General features: G+C 38.1%; 1 protein-coding gene across 1 annotated transcript; it reads right to left on the reverse strand.

Moving 5' to 3' along the window:
• Nucleotides 1–432: 432 nt before the first annotated feature.
• On the reverse strand, nt 433–21,733 carry LOC139144801 (ABC-type oligopeptide transporter ABCB9-like). Its single transcript, XM_070715579.1, has 12 exons — nt 21,674–21,733; nt 20,039–20,886; nt 19,056–19,170; nt 15,636–15,766; nt 13,906–14,111; nt 13,105–13,302; nt 12,283–12,411; nt 11,460–11,648; nt 11,045–11,218; nt 8,463–8,652; nt 5,137–5,243; nt 433–2,835 (listed from the first exon to the last, which is right to left on the reverse strand). The coding sequence occupies exons 2-12, from the start codon at nt 20,721–20,723 to the stop codon at nt 2,461–2,463; spliced, it is 2,499 nt and encodes an 832-aa protein (XP_070571680.1). The 5' UTR covers nt 20,724–20,886; nt 21,674–21,733; the 3' UTR covers nt 433–2,460.
• Between the last annotated feature and the right edge of the window lie 7 nt (nt 21,734–21,740).

Consider the following 21,740-nt stretch of genomic DNA (forward strand, 5'->3'; position numbering starts at 1 on the left):
GATTGTTTTCCTAGGTTCTCTCCATAGTTGACAGATTGATGTCCATAGTATTGTATTATTCAAGTAACCGAACACTTGTGTGTCAAAATTGCATCCACTTTTAGCTCAGTGGCACATCAGATCCATACTGTGCTGTTTTGGTATGCCCTTGAACACTTATTGCTGTATGAAGGCAGTTGTTTTGCAAAGACTTTTGTTTATGAAAGAATCCAAAGACCTCATACAATTCTTGAGCAGTTCAAAGTAATGCACTTGATGAAATCAGGATTTTGGATAGGGGTATCAAAAGCATGGGATTTGCACAAAGAGCAAACAACTGTGTTCTGAATATGTAAGGACAACTTTATGTAAGTGGTTCATTTGGTAAGGATGCATTGTAAGAAATTAAAATCAGAATTACATCAAAGATGTTATAATTTTTTTCTAATTTTTCGGCAAGACTGTGCAAATAAGCCCTCTTGTGACATATATCACATCAAAAGTCCCTGATGTGATTTGTCAGTTCACATGGTATGTGTCATTTTGGTGCTGATGTACTCAAAAGGCCAATTACTGGTTCACAGATTTGGAACTGTTAACCAACAGGGTAACAGTTTGGATAACTGTTATCCAGATGATTCAAAATCTGTACACATACACATTTTAGAAAACAAATTGAGGGTGGAAGTGTTTTCTGCAACAGTGATGAGTGAAGATAAAGTAAAATCTTGGTGTTTTTAGTGGAAAATGGATGAGTTGTGTTGTAGGGCAAACACTGACACATTTGTTAACGGTTGCCTTGTGATTTGCCACAAATAGTCTGTTTCAGGAGGTCTTAAAGGCAACTCTGAAAACAAAGGTATGTTGTGATCTGAATATGGCCAGTCAATGTGTATAACCACATCTCACGACTCTGTTTGCTGAATTTGATCTTTGCATTAAAATATCAAAGCAATGAAATCATGGTTTGCCTGTACTCTATTCTGACTCTGTTTTTTCAGAGATGAACTGTGGCCATACAACTCTTGAACGATTTCTTATCTCAGTATATTCTAAAAGTACATGCACTTTTCCTGTGACCAAAAAGCTACATGCATGTTTTGCTTCAGAAGTGCACAAAAACCTTGATCATACCAACAATTGCCTCAAAATGTTAAGACTTGTATCTTATCTTGAAAGAAACTCAGAAATTTGTTCAATATACTATACTTAACTTTACTATATGGTGTACCAATTGTCTGTCAAAACATATTTCAATATGCACTGAACACAGTACATTAATTTCAGTTTGCTACATCAGTTTTTGCCTGTTCAATGCCATTTCATCTCATTGCCACGGCTAAAGTTACATATCACATATATTTTGCCAATTTCAATAAGAGTGACAGAATGACTGGTGACAGTGAGTGACCAGCACTGTAATACTCTATTATAAAATGCGACAATTTGAGAAAATCTGATGTGATTTTATGTGAGAAACTTTAATATTTGAGGAGATGATTTGCTCCATCAAATGTGATGAAAATATTGGCCTTTTTGGCCACTAAATGAAATGAGTAAATTTTGGTGATACATGCATATTCTCAACGCCAATCAAATGCAGGTTTTTGTGGGAAACTGGTAGACTTGTCACAGAGTATGTGTAAATGCGGAAGGGTAAAAATGATGTTTAAAATTCTAGTATTGTTCCTTCTGTGAGTTGTCTCTGGAGATGCAAAACTCCTGTCTGAATATCATTACTTAGAGGTTATTACCAAACATCACCTGTTCCTGTGTCTTATCAGCGAAAGTGTCATTTTTGTAGTGCGTCAGACATGAGGCAAAGGAGAGTGTCTGATGCAGCACAAATGACAAGAATGCTGATATGACACAAGACACAGATGATATTGGGTAATAAACCGATTTATCATATACCCATGTCCAGAATTTGACAAATGAGAGGGAAAACCTTTAAATTTTGAGGCTTTACTTCTATTCCACCATGTTAATAAATATGGAAATAATTATTGAAACAGGCTTCATTTATAAACTGTATGATGTTTCTACAGAAGTCAACAACATGCACAACAAATCCCGCATATCAAAATGAACGCCATAAGAAATGATAACGAGACTCAAAAACAGTCCAACAGGAAAAAACTTGTAGTGCAATATGTTATTACAATCGTTACCAATCCAGAACTCTCCTCTGCTTCAAAACTCTCCTGTTTTTGATAATGCCTGATCATCAGGATGGACATGGGTACATGATAAATGTAACTTATTAAACATTCTTGCTGCAGGATAATCCTTGTCATGGATCACCAGCACTTTTATTCTCTGACTGAGAGGAAGTTCACAGTACCCTGTGCAACCAATCGTAAAAGCACACCTGTACCTTTTTAATACATGTCACACACTATTGAATTGTGACAGTGATATTTCACTATAACACACTACATGTCAACAGCCCATGCAGTTTTAGCATCCGACATATGTTTATCACACACTGGACCCAACTGTAAATGTAATTCCAACGGAGCTGGAAACATCTGATTCCTCATCCGATGGATCGTAGTGCCGCACACCGGCAATGTTTATGGAATGGAGTGGATTCAATGGCACGCTGGATATTGGTCCATTCAACGGTGGATTAGAATCCAAACTGGGAATTGAATCATCGGTGCCAAGGAGTTGCCTATGGACGAGTTGTGCATACAGCCCATTCTTAGCAAGTAGTTCCATGTGGTTGCCCTGTTCTAAAACTGTACCTTTGTCAATCACCACAATGCGATGGGCCTTCTCTATGGTGCTCAGACGATGAGCGATAATCAAGATAGTACGGCTCTTCAAGTTTGAATAGATTGCCTGTTGGACCTGAAACGGTAGCAAAGGAAGAAATGTCATAAGGAGAAATGACTGAAATTACTGAGAAATGAAGACTGCAAACATTCTTACGGCCATGGCATTGTGGATCAATCATGTTGCAACTGTCCCCAGCGTTCTACAGAGGGCGCTGTTTGTGCCAATATTTCACCACTTACTATTGAGTCAGTAATGTTACCAATATAGAGCTTGTACCTTGGTCTGGGTATTCAGAAATTTTTCAAATAGGCAACAAAGTGTCATTTATTGGTCATCAGGGAAGGGGTGGTTCACATGTGTATCCTCTTCTTTGATGAAAATATTCTTGATGGGGAAAACAGTCAGCAATAATTAGTTACAGGGATGCTCAACGGAAAGTAGACGATGAGATTAAATGATACCTTACTCAATTACTAATTTACATCAGACACTTTATTTCTAAAACTACACTAGTACCTCACAATATTGCTTGCGAGCGGCAAGTTCTCAAAGACAAGAATAACAAATACCAGACCTAAATGATTCCTTAACATAACAGTCGCTTGCCTGCTTCTCTGCCGACATGAGTGCCTTATCTCTTTCCACTGGTTTATTGCCGTAATCTTATACCATGATACTAATTACACAGCGACAAAAAGACAACTGTAGTTCTTGCTGAAATGAACGTCATCGCCGGGGTAGACCGGCCGACGCGGACGCGATGTTGAGTACTGAGCAGTCGTCACGAGTTCAAACAAATTGATTTTTTTTCAAAATGACTACTATACTGTAACAGTGGACACACTTTGTAACAAGTTCACGACCTCTGAACGTCAAACTATTAAAAGTATCAATCTAAACACTTTGTTGCAAAATCACAATACGCTCTGCTAATGTGTCTGACGAAAAAGATCTATAAATTATGCTGATCCGATTGGGTCAAAGATCAGAGAGCGCCTAGCATTCAAGTCAAGGGTTCAGAAGCTGTTTCACTCAAAATGATCAAAACCAATTTTGCAACATACGTAGCTAGAAAATAAACTTTTTGAAAGGCTAGCCAGGCATGCACGCAAGTTGTTTTTACATGTGACTAATTTGTACTGCGTAAGCTGCACTGTATATAAGCTAGTTAGGGAGTACTGACAATACCCAGTTCGAACAAATTTGTTGCTTTCACTTTCGTATATACTTCACTTTTGGAAGATGCATTCACGAATATATTTGAGATCGCCCTCCTAAATAAAAAATACTATTCACTCTTACAAGGTTTAGGTGCCATCGACAATCGCGTCGATGGTGTTTATTTTTGGTAACCTAAAGGCCTCTTAGTAAAGATTTTTATCATCAAAAAGTTGTACCAAATTGACAAAACACGTGTCACTGCTAATGTCACAGACCGTCACCGCTATGGCAGAGCTAGATTCCCCGCGAGAAATACTCTTTTATACTTCTTCAGCAAGAACTACAGTTGTCTTTTTGTCGCTGTGTAATTAGTATCGTGGTATAAGATTACGGCAATAAACCAGTGGAAAGAGATAAGGCACTCATGTCGGCAGAGAAGCAGGCAAGCGACTGTTATGTTAAGGAATCATTTAGGTCTGGTATTTGTTATTCTTGTCTTTGAGAACTTGCCGCTCGCAAGCAATATTGTGAGGTACTAGTGTAGTTTTAGAAAGAAATAAAGTGTCTGATGTAAATTAGTAATTTAGTAAGGTATCATTTAATCTCATCGTCTACTTTCCGTTGAGCATCCCTGTAATAGCTGGTCAATTTGTCAGGTGGTTGTCCAAAATAGACACTCTGATAGTACTTCCCTGAACAGAATGCCATCCAACTTTTAAAATTTTATTAATTCACTAGAACAAGTTACAAATTTCTTAAAATTTCCTTGAGTCAGCCTTTCACCTTACGCACTGTCAAAATCTTCAGGCATAAAGAGAGTGGACATTCTTGAATCAGTATTGCACCATGTTAGATTGAACTTACAAGGCACACTGCTCCTGACAATGATAGACCCCGAAACAGCAACTTTTTAATAACTACATTAACTCTTTGAGCACCAAAGTCAATGCCTGTCACCTTTATAAAATTTACACCTTCAATTTTTTTCAGATTTTTGCCATAATTTTGATGAAAAACAGTAGGCAATGAAATGTGAAGTCTGTTTGGTCCAAAATTATCAAAAAAAATTACAGAAAAATTCATAAAAATTGGTAAAATGTTGCATTAAAATTGTAGGGGGAAACATTACATCACTCAAAGGGTTAAAGCTCCCCACTTTGATATTGACATGTGCAGCATGTTGCCACAATTTTTCCCCTAATGTATACTTACCAAGTATTCACTCTCTGAGTCCAAAGCACTTGTAGCCTCATCCAGGAGTAAGACTGTTGGATCTCGGATCAGAGCCCTTGCTATAGCAACTCTTTGTTTCTGACCACCTGCAGAGAGTGAACAAAGGAAACTCTCAATGCTTCGGCTTATTCTGTTGATTTTTGTTCAAAGTGTTGTATTGCAGACAACAATATTGCATTGTTGAATTCAGAAAGTACAGCATATGTGAATGAATGCTGCATGGATGATATATTGGGCGAGTCGTATGCCAGTACATGCCATCATGCTTAGCTCAGCCTGAGTTCAGAGATAGCCATATAATACTATTAACCCTGTTTACTTATACCTACATCATTTCAGAGTACTTTTACGGGGTTTTTAAGTTTCTTGCCAGGTATGATTGCAAGAACTGAGAATGTGACGTGCTTCTATCTATCCCAGTGACAGAATGCCCACTGCACACTCTCAGCAAGTATTTAATATGTACACTTAAAACAAATGTGTGTTTTGCACACTACAGTGCAATACTATGCAATACATAAACTTACTGAACCATAGATCTCTCTGTAGCTTATGGAAAAGAGAATTATGAAATGATAAACACAGAACTGAATTCATGATATTCCCAGCATGGAATGTTGGAAAATGGTGATGTATGGATGGGCACTCACAGCCTAAGTGGCAGCAATGCACAACACAGGTGGAGGTGTGATGTGGGGTGACAGGAGAGCCTGTATGTCCTGGGCATAGAATGTTGAAAAAATGGCGGTAAATAGATGGCCCAAGTGGCAGCAATGCACAGCAAGGGTTGAATTATGATCCAAAGTGACAGAAACGCTTGTACAATCTCGGCATGGAATGTGGAAAGTCACTGAGCAGATGGGCACTCACGGCCCAAGTGGCAGCAATTCACAGCTTGGTTGGAGTTGTGATCTGGGGTGACAGAAGCACCTGTACGGCCCCAGCATGGAATGTTGATCAGATGAAGATATGATCTGGTGTGACAGGAGCACCTGTATGGCCTCAGCATGAAATATTGAAAATGGTGATATATGGATGGCTAACTGTATGACTCAGGTTGAGTTGATTGGAATGTCAACAAGGCAGCAAACTGAGTTGCAGCGGGTCAAATGTTCCTATGGGATAGTCAATGCTTGGGATGTGTGACGAAGAAAGCTGTCTGGTGTCCAAATATAAGTCCGGTGCCAGTTACTTAGTAGTACATTTGGCAGTGAAAAGTGCAATAAATGAGAAAGGATCTTGATTCTATTCTACGGAATAATATTGAGTAAACAAGTCCTATATATGTAAGTGTATATAGTTTGATATATACAAGTTAAGCAACAAGAGTTCAAACACTGTTATGCCTTAGATTCTGCAATGGGCGATGGCGGCTGCAGTTCTAGTTGGTGATCTCATGAAGCATGTTGCCTGGTTACCCGTTGTGTCTTTGTGATCATCGTTTTCTGTAGCTTGTAGCATTGTGTTGGCTTTGATTTTCAGTGGATACAGCCAAGTAATCCATAGTCCATCTGGGCCGTAAATGTTCCAGTAGTTGAGTAATGCGCAGATAGCGTTTTCTCATGTCTTTTCATTTTTGAATGACAAGTCTGAAATTTCAGTGTCGTCGACAAATGAGCAAGGTAATTTGATCAGGATGCAACTGTGGAACATGTGTGAAGGGGTGATTGGGATTGTGTCATTCGAATTTGAAGACAGATAGGTGATAGAGCGGTTGTTCAGTGTAGTTTCTATCTCCGTGATTATAGCGCTCATTTCATCGAAAGTTACGAATGCAAGACCTAACACTTTCTTGATGATATTAATTGTCAGTTTAATCATGCGTTCCCAAAATACACCAAACCATGGAGCACGTTTGGAATAAAGGACCATTCTTCACATTTGTTATCCATTTATTGTTGCATATGGGTTCAGTTGATAAGTTTGCAAAGTTCATTAGACACAGAGAGGTACGTAGTTCTGTTGTCAGAGATCATCTTCAAAGGGAGCGAGCATTGGACAGCGAAATGGTGGAAGGTGCGTAAGAATGAAGCAGTTGATAAGTTCAATACAAGTTTGAGATGAATTGCTCACGTTACAGCACAAGAGAACAGACAAACATAAGTCTTAGTTTCCTTATCGTTATGAGGGGATTTGACATATACATGTAGCCTGCCGGTAAAGCCCACACTGGTAATAGTGAACAGTAGAGCTTCGTTTACATGGTATTTCTGGAGAACATCTGATATAGTTTATCAATAACTTTCAAACAGTTTACACATTTTGCGTATTAACTTCTTCACTGCTTGTCGTATCTTTGGAGATCCAGTGCTGTTGATGGAGTTGAGTAACCATTGTTTATAGTCCAGTGTGTCATAAACATTTGTGGGCAGCTAAGATGACAAGTTCTGTAAAGCGATGATGAACTGGAAGCAGACTAAGGAATTTTATGGCAGATTTGCTATGTTGGCCATATTAGCCTGCATGTTGGTCATGGAGGTCTGCAGGCTCAAGAACATCTCCATCGTTATGGCTCCATTATGGGCGGATGCTTAAGCTTGGTTCATGGATGCTGTAGATTTGTCCAGTGATGTTGTTATGGCAGCTGATGGAGGTTGTTGAAGTCCAGGGTCAGGAGTCGCTACGATGACCGATGACACTGGAGAGGTTTGACCTTGCTCTGCGACAAGACGATCAAGTGTGGTCAACATCTGTGATCTTGAACTAGGTACTGGATGAACGTATGGTTATATGCCAGGTGAAGACTTCTTTGGGCGTTATTTGAAAAGGCATTGTGGATGTAGTTGGATGGTTAGAATTATTATGGCTATGAATAGAGGACTGTGATGAAATAATGACGAATGACAGAGAGTGGTAATAGTAAGATAATAGTTCAAAAGCATGGCTTAGAATAAATGAAACTGGACAAAGGGGCCTGAAATTAAGGCTTGGTAATGCCAAGTGTTGTGTACAATAATTAGATGGGTAGTAATTAGACATCACATGGCTAGACGTCTACGTTAGCATAAAGTGGCTTAAGGACTGCTGCATCCTGAAAGGGGGCTAGCTCCTTGACTTGCAAACTAGATCTGTGTCATCACAGATCTTTACCACGTAAACTTACTGAATCATAGATCTCTCTGTAAATTATGGAAAAGATAATCATGAAATGATAAACAAAGAATTGAATTCATGATATGGTTCAGTCAAAACGATTTGAGAAAGTTACCAGGACAAATGTTCAAATTTGTGCATTTACAGATCGCAGACTCAACAATACAGAGCAAAATGACCTTTGACCTGATATTCTATCCCATGACACTCACCTGACAGCTGTGCACCTTTCTCACCAGTCTCTGTATCATAACCGTCTTTCAGCTCGGTGACAAACTTGTGAGCATTCGCCAGCTGTGCAGCTCGTTGAACTTCCTGTAAATCGCACTCATCTAAACCGTATGAAATGTTTTCTTTGATTGACCTTCCGTAGAGAACTGGTTCTTGACCGACCAATGCCACCTGGAATAAGAAAGAATATGACAAGTTCAAGTACTGCCATACACTTGAAACTAAAGTTCCATCAGCTGTATTGTCTGATTTGTTAGTCCCCACGGACACCGTCCGGGGGACTTATAGGTTTGGTCATGTCCGTGCGTGTGTGCGTGCGTCCGTGCGTGCGTGCGCGTGCGTGCGTCGCGTCCGTGCGTCCGTCCGTTCACGCAGATATCTCAGAGATGCCTGGAGCGATTTCATTCAAACTTGGTACAAGGATTACTTCATATGTCATACATATGCACATCGATTTGATTGTGATACGATCCAATATGGCCGCCAGGCGGCCATTTTATTACGATTTTTTCATGTACAGAGCCATAACTCAGAAATGTTTCAACCCATTTTATTTAAAGTTGGTACAAGGACATTGACCTATGTTATACATATGCGCGTTGATTTGTTTTGTGATACGATCCAATATGGCCGCCAGGCGGCCATTTTATTACGATTTTTTCATGTACAGAGCCATAACTCAGACATGTTTCAACCCATTTTATTCAAAGTTGGTACAAGGACATTGACCTATGTCATACATATGCACGTTGATTTGTTTCGTGATACGATCCAATATGGCCGCCAGGCGGCCATTTTATTACGATTTTTTCATGTACGGAGCCATTAAACTCAGACATGTTTCAACCCATTTATTCAAAGTTGGTACAAGGACATTGACCAATGTCATAGATATGCACGTCAATTTGTTTTGTGATACTATCCAATATGGCTGCCGTGCGGCCATTTTGTTATGATTTTGTCATGTACAAAGCCGTAACTCGGGCATATCTCAACTGATTTTGTACAAAGTTGGTACAAGGACATCAACCTATGTCATACATATGCATGTCGATTTGTTTTCTGATACAATCCAATATGGCTGCCATGCGGCCATTTTATTACAATTTTTTCATGTACAGAGACCTAATTCAGACATGTTTCAACCGATTTCATTCAAAGTTGGTACAAGGACATAGACCAATGTCATAGATATGCACGTCAATTGCTTTTGTGATACGATCCAATATGGCTGCCATGCGGCCATTTTATTACGATTTTTTCATGTACAGAGACCTAACTCAGACATGTTTCGACCAATTTCATTCAAAGTTGGTACAAGGACATTGACCAATGTCATAGATATGCACGTCAATGCTTTTGTGATATGATCCAATATGGCTGCCGTGCGGCCATTTGTTACGATTTTTTATGTACGAAGGCATAACTCAGGCATATCTCAACCAATTTTATTCAAAGTTGGTATAAGGACATTGACATATGTCATACATATGCACGTCCATTTGTTTTGTGATACGATCGAATAAATCAAATTAATTGCCAATTTGCATTTACATGATGAACTTTGTTTTTAGGGTGAATGTCCAGAAGCACTGCATCAAACTTTATAAAATATGGTACCAGTGATAATCTATCAGTGTTATGATAGGATGCAAAAATGTTTTGCAACATCCTGATGATTAATTCCTAGTTGACTCATTTAATGAACTTTAGGATGGTGGCCCACATTGGTTTATGTTTTCATCACCATGGAACTCATTCTTGGCCATTGAGCGCCATCTTTATCAAAGTATTTTTATCACAGACCTAATTAATGAAGAGGACTCTATCCTCTCTGAGGATTTGTAATCAAAGTTCCCATTAACAAGTGGGGACTGTGTCATCAACGATGACTTGTTTCAAGTGTTTGAGTTCTGTTGGTAAAGTATAGTTTTGTGTTCGACATGCATAAGTGTCAAAATGCCCACGTCAATTTGTCAACAGAGCCTGTATGTGAATGATGTCCGATGCTATTGTTGACAACTGTATTTCAGTCTGGCCTTGCATTCATTTGTTGGCATAAACACAGCATATTGTACACATTGTGGTGGTGTTGGCAAGACTAATACACTGTATTTCAACATACTGTAGAGAAAATAACAAGAAAATGTTCTCGACATTACCAAGCACTATAGCTGTTGTGTTCCTATGAACATCATCCGTATCTACCCTGGTAACAAAAGAGCCATAGTGCTGGCCAATTTTGTAATGCAAGCAAGTTTAATGCATACTTTGAACATTTGAAATCTTTATGCATGGATCTTTGGATTCAGCATGCTGATGGGTCTGGTAGACCAAGTTATACGAACAGAGGTGTGTGTCAGGCTGCAGGATTACCAAACTAGTCGGGCGCATTCATCAACTATACCTTGATGTGGATCCTTCTATTACCAAACCCTGCATTGGTGTAATGATTCCTAAGTGTACATGTACATCTGCAAACTGTCAGGTATTGCAATGTTTTCAAGTAAATGAAACAGAAAAATCTTAAAAGATGAATTGTTTAAAAAAGTTCATAATTTACCTTGGTGTGTAAATATTTGTGATCATAATCCTGTATAGGTATATTGTCCATCAAAACCTCTCCTGAAGTGGGCTTGTAGAAATGTTCTATGAGATTAACACATGTACTCTTTCCACCACCACTGGGTCCTACCAGCGCTATCACTTCCCCTGGTGATGCTTTGAATGATACATTCTGGTAAGATAATGGGGAAAAGGTGAATTATCTGACATTTTTGAAAAAGTATGTATATGTTCTATAGAATTCTATATGACAAATATCCATTTTGAGGATGGTAGTAAAATTATATCATCCTTTGTTTGAATTAAAATTAATCTTCAGTAAAAAGCTCCTTAATGTCAAACAAATACTTCTTGAAGGAAATCCAGTAATGACATATTACAAACAAGTAAAATAACTGCTTATGGTACAATACCTTAAGGACATCAGTGTCTGGCCTCGTAGGATATGCAAATGATACATTCCTGAATTCCAACTCCCCTTGTATATTTCCCGGCAAGAGACGTCCATCGTTTTTGATCTTAGGAACCCTATCAAGTAATTCAAATACTTTTTCTGCTGCTCCAGCGGCTTGCATCAAGCCAGTGTAGACACTTCCAATGGACTACAGTGTTACAAATAGGAAACATTTAATTTGTTACTGTCATTATTTATTCCTAGACTTTGATATAATTTCATCCAGAGTGAAAATGCTGATTGTTTTTATCAGATACATGTATATGGTACTTTCAAGTTTCATAAGAGTACTTCAGCATGAAACTTTTCATTTGTAAGCTTCATTTACATAGTACCGGTAATTTTCTCTCTGTGGTATCAATGCAAATGGAAGTTCCCTCCTCTGTCTCTGTTGATCCCTGTTCGTACCTCAACCTGTCTCTGTCTGTCTATCTATCCCTCTCTCACATACAAAAAGTGACTTTGTAATGTTTGAGGTGAGCTCTTTCCTTGACATTCAATTCTATGTACGATATTGATGTTTTGAAATCTAAGCGTGTGTGTCGCTTGATTTGCACATCTTGTAATCTCTGTATCTGTATGATGCACGCATGTATGTACCACTGACACAGAATATTCTCATTTACAGCACAACAATATACATGTAGCTACCAAAGGAAACCAACAACAACAAGATACAAGAACAACAGAATGGCTTAGATATTGCTAACAAAAACCACTTGTTATAAATGATTGAAATGTCACACAATTTGCATATTGAGAGACTTGAGAGAGTTTCTTACCTCCAATGCATCACCTAATTCTAGATTGTACAGTATGAATGAAATGAGATGACCTGCTGTGATGGTTCCTGCAAGCACCAGGTGACCACCATAGTACAGTACAACCACTCCCATTGCCAGCTCAAAAATCTGAAAATTACCAAAAACAAGATGTGAATAAACTTAAAATTATCAAAAAAGGTAAACAGTTCCATGTGAAAACAGCACACAGTGAAAACTCATCTTTTCCTTAGATGAATTCCATGGCCACATTAGACTTCAGTGAAAGCATTGTGGCATTAATCATATCCAAAGGCTGTACCATTATATTATGAACACACATACTAAAACCACAGACCTCCATGCATCTATCATTAAGCACATTCATGGACTGTATCACAAATGAGCCAGGATTCATACAAGCATTCAATTCTGCAAATGCTCTATGGTGATACCCAATCCGTGATACTCAATTTCTGGTTTAATCACAGTAATTTTTTTCAATGTCATAAAACAAAGACAATATATTATAAATGAGGCAGCTTTGGCCAATTATGTAACCATGCTTTGATGGAACTTTATCACTTGAATATAAAAGTTGAAAGTTGGTAATGTGATGGTGGTTGAAGTGACAAAAGACGCTTTAAAAGCTTAATAACTTCATACAGCACTTGAAGTTCCTGAAGTTACATAACAGACAAGATATTATTTGAAAATAACGCTGAAATTCTGTGGCATCTGGCGTTGACCTTTGAATTGTTACTGTGATTGAATGTTGTAAACTGTAAATTGCTTTGGCGTCAAAACTTCTCAGAGCTTTCATAAGTGTCGACAACAACTTACGTGGTTTGTGACCATGAAACCACCGTACGCAAATGACTGTTTTAGTCTCACTTTGTAGGTGTCATTCAACTTGTCGGCGTATCTCTGGTTTTCAGTTTCTTCATTGGCAAAACTTCTCACAGTTTTCATGGATGATACGGTTTCTTCAGCCACGTTGTTGGCTATGGCCAATGTTTCCTGTGCCATCTTTGAAAGTTTCTGCAATGAATCACAGGATATGACAGAAAAGGAAAAAGAATGTTACAGTAAAACCATGGACGGTAGAAGGGTCTGTGGTTAAACAAGATTTTGGTAATTTATAATCATAGCTGGCCAATAAAATAGTCTCCAGAAACCATAATCAAACTAGACTTGATTAACTATTAGAATGAGACTAGGGTAAAGGAATGAGGGTTTTATAAATAACAAAAAAACATTTGCTTTAAGAAATAATACTTTATTACAGAAATGCAATTAAAATGACTGTTCACTGAGATATTGATTCACACCAGTCTGACCTACAATGACATGATATTCCTCCTATTTTTTATTTTTCTTGCAACCAAGCTTGCAACTTCTGGAGAAATGGTGGAATGAATGCAACATCTAGAATGATAGAGAAGGAAAATGGGCCATGAAGATGCGGGTATCAATATTCTATTCACAAGCACAAAGACTTCCGTGTTAGGCACTGTGTTGCTTTAAAAACTCCTGAGATAGGTTTTGATTCTCAGAAATCACAGAGCAGAAGGAAAAGAAAAAAGAAAACAATCTTCTAATGACAGTATAAAGACTGATTACAGGCAAGAGAAATTGGCATACCTTGTAGTATTGGCCATAGAACTTAGATACCACGGCGATCAAGGGGATGCCAATAAGCGTTACCAAGGTCAATCTCCATGACAACTTGAACATCAATACCAGATATCCCACAATTTTGACGATGTTTCGTAAGAAAATGTTGAAGTTTAATCCAATTGCATCACTCATCACAGTTATGTCTGAGGTAAGTCTAGAAGTAATATCACCTGATAGATATGCAAATAATCATACAACAGTAATCAACAAAAAGTAACAAACTTGTACCATCATTCAGTTCCATAACAGGTTGTGGCTCAAGTGAAGTTAAATGGACATAAATCTTAGGTTATCAGTGAAAAAAGCTTTCCTGGGGTATCTCATTAAATTCTCTGTCTCCTTATTGTAACCACAATGACCCCCTAGGCTACTGGTAATTAATGTGAAATACCCATATCTATGTCAATTATGTGTTTTTAGGGTACTGGTGATAAAATATTAAATCTGAAATCCGCTATGCTTCAGGTGTTTTTGTATTCATTTTTGTATTCCTATAAATATTTGGAGTTTTTGACAAAGAGTGTCATTTTCGGCCCACGTATCTGCTTTAAAAGATGATTAATTTTTAATTTTTAGAAATTTAAATGTCTCGTATGTGTAATTCAACAACTAATAAAAAATCAAGCTCATTTCAATCTAATGTTGAGACAGAAAATACACTTGCTTGGAAGAGAGAATTTACAAACAAACTTACTGGTGGAGAGAATTTTAAACAATTAATGTCTCATGTTAGTTTACTTGTGTATTTTCTCAATTATGTTTCTTAATGTCACCATTTTATTTTTTGTTAATTTTATTTATTTATTTATTTATTTATTTACTTTTCTCTTCTGTGCTGTTTGTATGTTTGTTAACTTATTTTATTATTCAGTCTGAGGCCCCTATTGTTTGATCAATCATTTTGTAAAAAATATTAGCCAAGTTTTTCCTGAGACAATGCAGAAGAAATCTCTAAAAACACAAATATGCAACCAAAATCTTCAAATGAGAAAAATATTGTAAAACTGGTTTTAATTAATGACATTTTTTATAAAACAAGCAAAACAAAGTTCTTTAAAACTTTGTATATGCAAATTTATGCTGATTTTGGCAATTGTACTTAAATATTATCATTCATAGAATAAGATAATAAGTTGGTTAGGAATTATTGCCGTAATTTTGATTGCAAAGCTGTCTATTGAGGAATTTCATATTCAACTTGTAACTTTCTCTCCTGTTGTCAACTGAAAGAGAGTTTTTCTATACAACTCTGACATAGAATAAAGCCAAGAAAAAAGACAAATAATAAAAGGTATTGTTTGGTGTTCCCATTTATCGCCATTAAAGTGACAGTGGCTCTACTTTTGATGAATTTTTTCATTTCTGTTTTATTATGTGAATTGCAAGTTCTTGAAATGCCTACTTTTCAGCTTATCAACACCGAGTCATGTGTAAAATGCACTGTTATTGTTTAAATTTGAAATTCAGCCTGGAATAGAACGCACTTGTCAAGAATAAATACTGCAGTTTACACATGTACAGACCGAGTCGACAAACTAAATAGTGTATACCTCAGCATGCTTTGGGGAGTAGAACAAGAAACTGTAATTGGCATTAAAAAACAAAAACTGAGAAAAAAAATCATCAATAGTTACAGCTACCAGCAAACTTATTACAAGGACATTCAGGAGGGGATTGATGTAAAACCTTCCTACCTGTTTTTGTGGTATCAAAGAATCCAATTTCCTGCTTAGTTATTGCACAGAATAGTAAGTTACGGATGCGAATGTTGAGTCTTGCTATTACAATGGACATTAAGGTGCCTCTGACACCGGCTGTTATAGCTCTGCAAAGACAATTATACATTCATTCAAATTATTACAGGGACTAGACCTTCTTCATTCATCACCATGATCTTGAAAAGATGAGCTTCACAAAAAAAATATATATGTACAGTAGCTGCATAAAGGGTCAAATTTGTATACAAAATCCTGTACTAACACAGGTGTACACACTTGGCAAGCACAATACTCATAGACAAAACCAGGACACACAAGAACAATGGTGTGTGTTAAACAAGCCTACTATTTATTGTTATGAAATCACAGCAATATTTGAGACCATTGAGTTTTCACGTTTTCTATGTGTTTGAAAATGCGAAGAAATCACTCTACAGAGAATACTTGGATACATAAATTTACAGAAACCTGCAGACTTGCAGTTACCATCATAGATAACTTCACTGAAAAGCGGACTCTTTCTCAAATTAGGGTCACGAAAAATGCCCAAGGAGTCATTGACATTTATATTACATACTATTATGTAATGAGAATGCCGGATATGAAGCTTGTGCCTAAAGCATTTACAAGGCAGACTATTATGTTCAGCAGGGAGTCATCAAGTCTCTGCAGAACTGGTGACAAAAAGGCACAAAGGATTGCTGACAGTCTGTAAAGTTCTGTCCCGAAGCTGTTTCTTTGTCATTCATATACTTGCCGCACAATATTCATGAACAGTTTTGTATATAAGATCTATATCATTGCACACTTATGATAATGGTCCGATAAAAAAATATCAGGGTATTCTGACTCTCAACAAGCACACTTCCTATTTCATTCTGTATGAAAAGCAATAGATAGCTCACGTAATATGTTTTAACCCTTTTCCTGCCAAGTCGGTGAAAATCCGCTTGAAATTCGGTGTAGCTAGAAGCTGAGCAGCCACGGCCGTTATCCTCCTAAGGCGGTGGAAATCGGGCTCCTTTTGGTACCCCCTTTCCTGCCTAGTCGACGGAACTACGTGTAGCAAACCCTTGCTCACGCTAGGGGTCGTTCGAGGACAGGTTTTTGGCGAGGAACGGCGTTTGCTCTCGAAATGGGTTCACAGGGAGTCCAAGGACAGGGAAAGGTGCAGAAACCTGTCCGCCAGTCCCCCCCACCCGAGGGGGGCTGGTTTTTTTTTACCGCTTTTTAGCGGACTTGGCAGGATAGCATGGTGACGTTTTCTGGCGGAGTTGGACGTACTTGGCTGCCTGGCACTATACAGATTGCTGCCGAACTTGACCAACTCGGCAATGCTAATCTAGAAGGCTACCTCTTGCAAACGACTTGGCAGATATGCCGATGGTGCGAGACGAAAGTCACTTATTCAGTTGTGCGTGACTGAAAATGAGAACGTATTTTTGACGGGACGGCTCGACTTGTTCCTCCCATGGAACGGATATGAACGACTCGGAAATACCATTACAAACTGGTGTCCGACGTACTAAGCTGGCTTCAGCTCTGCAAGTTCAAGCAAGCCAGGCAACGTCCTTCACTGCCTTGGCCGTGCCATTCAATGGACGTAGCTTTGGATTTTTTATTTATTCCACCGTCCGAAGTACTGGCTCTGGTTTGCAGGCAAACGTATCCTCTTGCCGATGCATTGGTAACTACGTACGCTGTTTGCGTACAGAGAATTCAAAAGGGCACATGAGGTCAATATGCTACATGTACGGGGATACCGTCTGCATTTAGCAGGGACTGCTTTTGTTATGCAAACCAGCTAGCAGTACAATATGGCTGCCAGCATGTGGACACGTCGATGGCTAGAACAATGGAAGCATATTGCGTTGCACCCGTGCATCGCAAAAGTGAACTGAAGACTTGGGTGTAGTGACTGGTTATCACTGGTTAGCTGCAGCCCAAGCCATGTCGGTACAAACCCGTACCTGACTGAGGACCACTCGATTAAGTCAGTAATGAACGGTAACACTCGTAAGCCAACTCCCAACTGAGCTGGCAAAACTACGTAAAGCTGTGCTTCAATGGCTCAGCCATGTCGTTAATACAACGGCAAAAACGTAGTTTTGTGCTACACTGCCAAGTCGTTGGAGGTACGTATTCAATTGACCCTACCCTGGGGAAACAGGACAGGTTTGACGGTGCTGCTGCACCCCTAGCACGACCCTCAGGGTCTCTGACTAACAGACGAGTGAGGTGATGTTTGTGCCTAGCGGACGTACGTAATACTGAAGGAGTTTATTTCCGAAAAAATAAACATGAAACGGCAATAAAATGACGCACTCCCAGGGGCAAACAAAGCCGGTGACCTCAATTTTTTTCTGCAGCAACCCTTGAGCTCCTTCCCCTGTCTACGGGCATGTAGAAATTATCGAAGTCTAACACATATAAGTACGGCTAAAACTACCCTGAAAATGGGTGATTTCTGCCAAAATGCCTGGCAGGATAACATGCAGGAGAGCCAATCTTTTGCAGGCACATATTGGGGCGGTTTTCTACTGACTTGGGAGAATAACGGACAAGGGCGCTCGGCAGGAAAAGGGTTAATTAAAATAATGCTGTGCATGCAGTGTTTGGGGATACAGCAAGCAATACTACAGCAAATACGGACAACTGTTTCCAGGTACTAATTGGGACATCAAAGCAACAAAATTGTTGGACAGCTATATTGAATGCAACATCACTTCTCAAAAATATTCTAAACTGATTGAAAGGGGAGTTATCATTCAATACCGGTCATTCTACTGTGATATCTATAATACAATCAATCTAAAGTCCTCTACCTATATGACTCATGTGGTCTATAACACAATCTAAAGTCATTGCCATTATTACTCTTGTATTTCAAAGCTATTGCTTTGTTCATCATCTATTTCATACCTGAAATTATCATGATACAATGCATATTTGAGAAAAAATCATGACAAACAATCAAGATTAATCAAGATTACCGGTAATTCTCAAATGACATAGTAAATGGTTGCCAAATGAGTCAACACAATATCAGCTGACATACTGTGGAAAACAGTCACCTTTTAATACCGAGAGGCAAATATAATACAATGTTTCTACTAAAAGCATATTGTTGTCATGGTCTTGTGACAAAAAATCTATGCATCTCTCTTACATCTTTCTGTTGTCTCATTGATTTGATTGTATCTCATCTTCTGAATGTGTTTATTCCCTGAGTCTTTTTTGTGTGTAGATGTCAATTCAAATCTGTCATCATGATTTCTTGATTGTAAATGATTTTTATTTCTGATTCTCTGTATCTCATGCTCTGTCACCTCCTACACATCCTTTTTATACCATACATATATTTGATAATTCTTCAAAACTTTGAATATTACTTACGTTCCAACAGAAATTAAAGACATGATAATTATAGCATCTGTAAATTTCTTGTATGAATGCTCGACAACAATGCCATCAACAACTTGCCCAGTGAACAGCGGCAGAAATATTTCACCTGTGTAAACAAAAGTAAGGCAATCAAAGTTACCACAAATGGAGAATTAATTGAGATACCAATAAATACCAGTAAATTTCGGCAGCCAGGTAAATTATCACACTTCCTAGACATTTTCCAATAATAAAACATAATTAAAGTATATTTTTAGACCTGTGTAATCGCAATAAGAGGTTTGACAGATGAAGTCATTCAAATATACTTGTATTCTGTTAGAATGACGACAAAATGAATGGCCATTGCAACAGATGATCAAAGCAAAAAAGCAAAATATATACTGAGAGCCAACATACTAGTACCCTTCAAATTCAGTTTTTTGAAAATATGGATGACAAAATGTTATACCAGATTTGCAGATTATAATGATAGATTAAAATATATTTATTTATAGGACATTTTGATTGACAGATGAACACAAATATGTCAGTTCTAGGTTGCAGTTTGTAAAAGCACTGGTAGTGATACCTGGCTCTGGTGTAAAAGAACATTAGCTGTAACTTTTGATTGTGATTCCTGAAAACAAGTACGATTTCTTTCTCTTCTCCATTGAGTATATTGAATTACAATTTTTATTTTAGCATTGCAAAACAATGCATTGTGTGGGATTCTAGTCCGGACTTAAAATTCCATTATGAGCAATAGCAATTTGGACATTATACAGACCTCAGGTGTGTTGAAAAGTTTAACGTCGCACATCCTAACATGATTTGGGAGTGGCAAACAGAACATCAATCTTTGAAAAGTCATCAACAGGCAGGTCAGAGATGTATGATACTAGAAATGGTACATAAACAACCTGGAAACTTTTGGAAACAAATTTTGTTCAAAATTTTTTGAAACAGGTTTGTGGAAGTGACAAAGTACTGACCTGCAGAAGTTGCAAGCAGAGCTAGTATACCAATCAGCAAGAAACACCAATCAGGAGCTGAATATGACAGCAGTCTGAGTAAACTTCCTGTCTGTAGTTTTTTCTTCTTTTGGTCTTTGCCATCTTGAGAACCATCATCACTGTCACTATCACTGTCATAACCCTTCAAATCTGCATCATCACCAACATGATTGTGGAGCAACTTTTCATTCTCATGAAAGGTACCATCCTCTGCATTGCTGTGGAGATTCAATGTCTTTGGTTTAATCCTACTCAGAATTCTCCAACATGCATATGGTAGTAGGGCAGCCACTGTTGTCCAGGCAAACAGGCCCCAGAACCATGGTTCATTGAGTTTTTTATCCAACTCAGAATAAATCAGTAACTTTATGATGAGATACAGAAACATCAAACCTCCAATAGTGAGAATATAATTCTTGGAGTTTTGAAGTCTGGGAACTGCATTGCGGCCATTGCAAAGTACCGCAATGCAAGCACCAAATATAATAGAGAACCGTAGTGGTGACAGAAACCAAATATCTACAAAGCAATCTTTGTATGAAAATTGGTATACTTCTGTCACAAATTTATGAAACTGGTCACCATGTACAAAGAGTACAGTTGTGATGCCAACATCAAGCAGACTCAATACAAAAGCTAGGAGAAGCAGGCAACTACAAGCCATGGTAATGAAGATTCTTCATCAAATTCTGATTCATTTGTTGTCATTCACGAGCTCTTGCAACTCCAACTAAAGTTCCAGTGTAGATGGCCTCATGACGTGATGCATACAGGTACAGAAAATGTAAAACTTCGAGAGTTGGTTAACTTCAAAAGCAAACACAAACCTGCAAGAAATAAAAACACCAACAAACCCGATAAAATTAAAATAACATTATGTGTGTACTCCCTCGACCCGTCTGAATTAATGCACCACATTGCAAAATTGATTAGACTAGTACAAAAATGCTCCCATAAATATATTTGAAAAATGTTCTCGTATTTTACAAGAAAGGACAATTTTGTGCAACTTTCATTTCCATAGTGTGATTTAAAAAGTTTAAAATATTGGTATCAATTTTTCTGTATAAACTAGCTGAGGCACCCGAGGCCAGGGTGTAAGGTGTGGAACCATGGATGTATTTACATCCATGGTGGAACCTACTGAATGTAAAGTCTATCAACTGAAATACATTAAATTTGAATTGCAAATCTGTTGTTGAAGCTGAAATGCACTGAATTGACGCAACTGACAACTCATATCAGCATATTCTTATAAGGGGTGATTGTGGATGCATGAATATCTTAATCAAATGTTGACTGCCGATGTACGACTTCGTTTTGCGGCTGGAAAACACTGCCTCGGTCTTTGTTGACATGTATGATGTACAGACTACAGTACAAAAACATTTTGATCTTTGAATGTCTGTCTGCAACCCGGTGCTGCTGCAGGACGGTCGCGGTCCGACAATATTGAAACCTATCTTTTACAAGCAACAAATTATATTTGCCCTTAAATCACATAAGCGCCCTTAACGTTAGCAGAATTTAGTTATATTCTAGCAATATGCGTGTGATAAACGATGCTTTTGTGTGAAATTGAGAAATGCCGGTAATACCGGTAAAACAGCTTACCAGAGGGCCAGTCAGTGCACCGGGAATCCCGAGGAACACCGGAAATGACATTTCTCGAAATGTTTTC

The sequence above is a fragment of the Ptychodera flava genome, chromosome 12 (genome assembly GCF_041260155.1).
Source record: "Ptychodera flava strain L36383 chromosome 12, AS_Pfla_20210202, whole genome shotgun sequence".
Taxonomy (NCBI): Eukaryota; Metazoa; Hemichordata; class Enteropneusta; family Ptychoderidae; genus Ptychodera; species Ptychodera flava.

What these genes read in the sequence shown, in the direction of transcription:
- LOC139144801 (XM_070715579.1), bottom strand. Translation starts at nt 20,723, where the DNA reads ATGGCTTGTAGTTGCCTGCTTCTCCTAGCTTTTGTATTGAGTCTGCTT. An exon ending in TCTGCTTGCAACTTCTGCAG is followed by an intron (nt 19,171 to 20,038) that starts GTCAGTACTTTG and finishes TTGTTTACACAG; the next exon opens with GTGAAATATTTCTGCCGCTG. An exon ending in AATTAGGTGATGCATTGGAG is followed by an intron (nt 11,649 to 12,282) that starts GTAAGAAACTCT and finishes GTAACACTGTAG; the next exon opens with TCCATTGGAAGTGTCTACAC.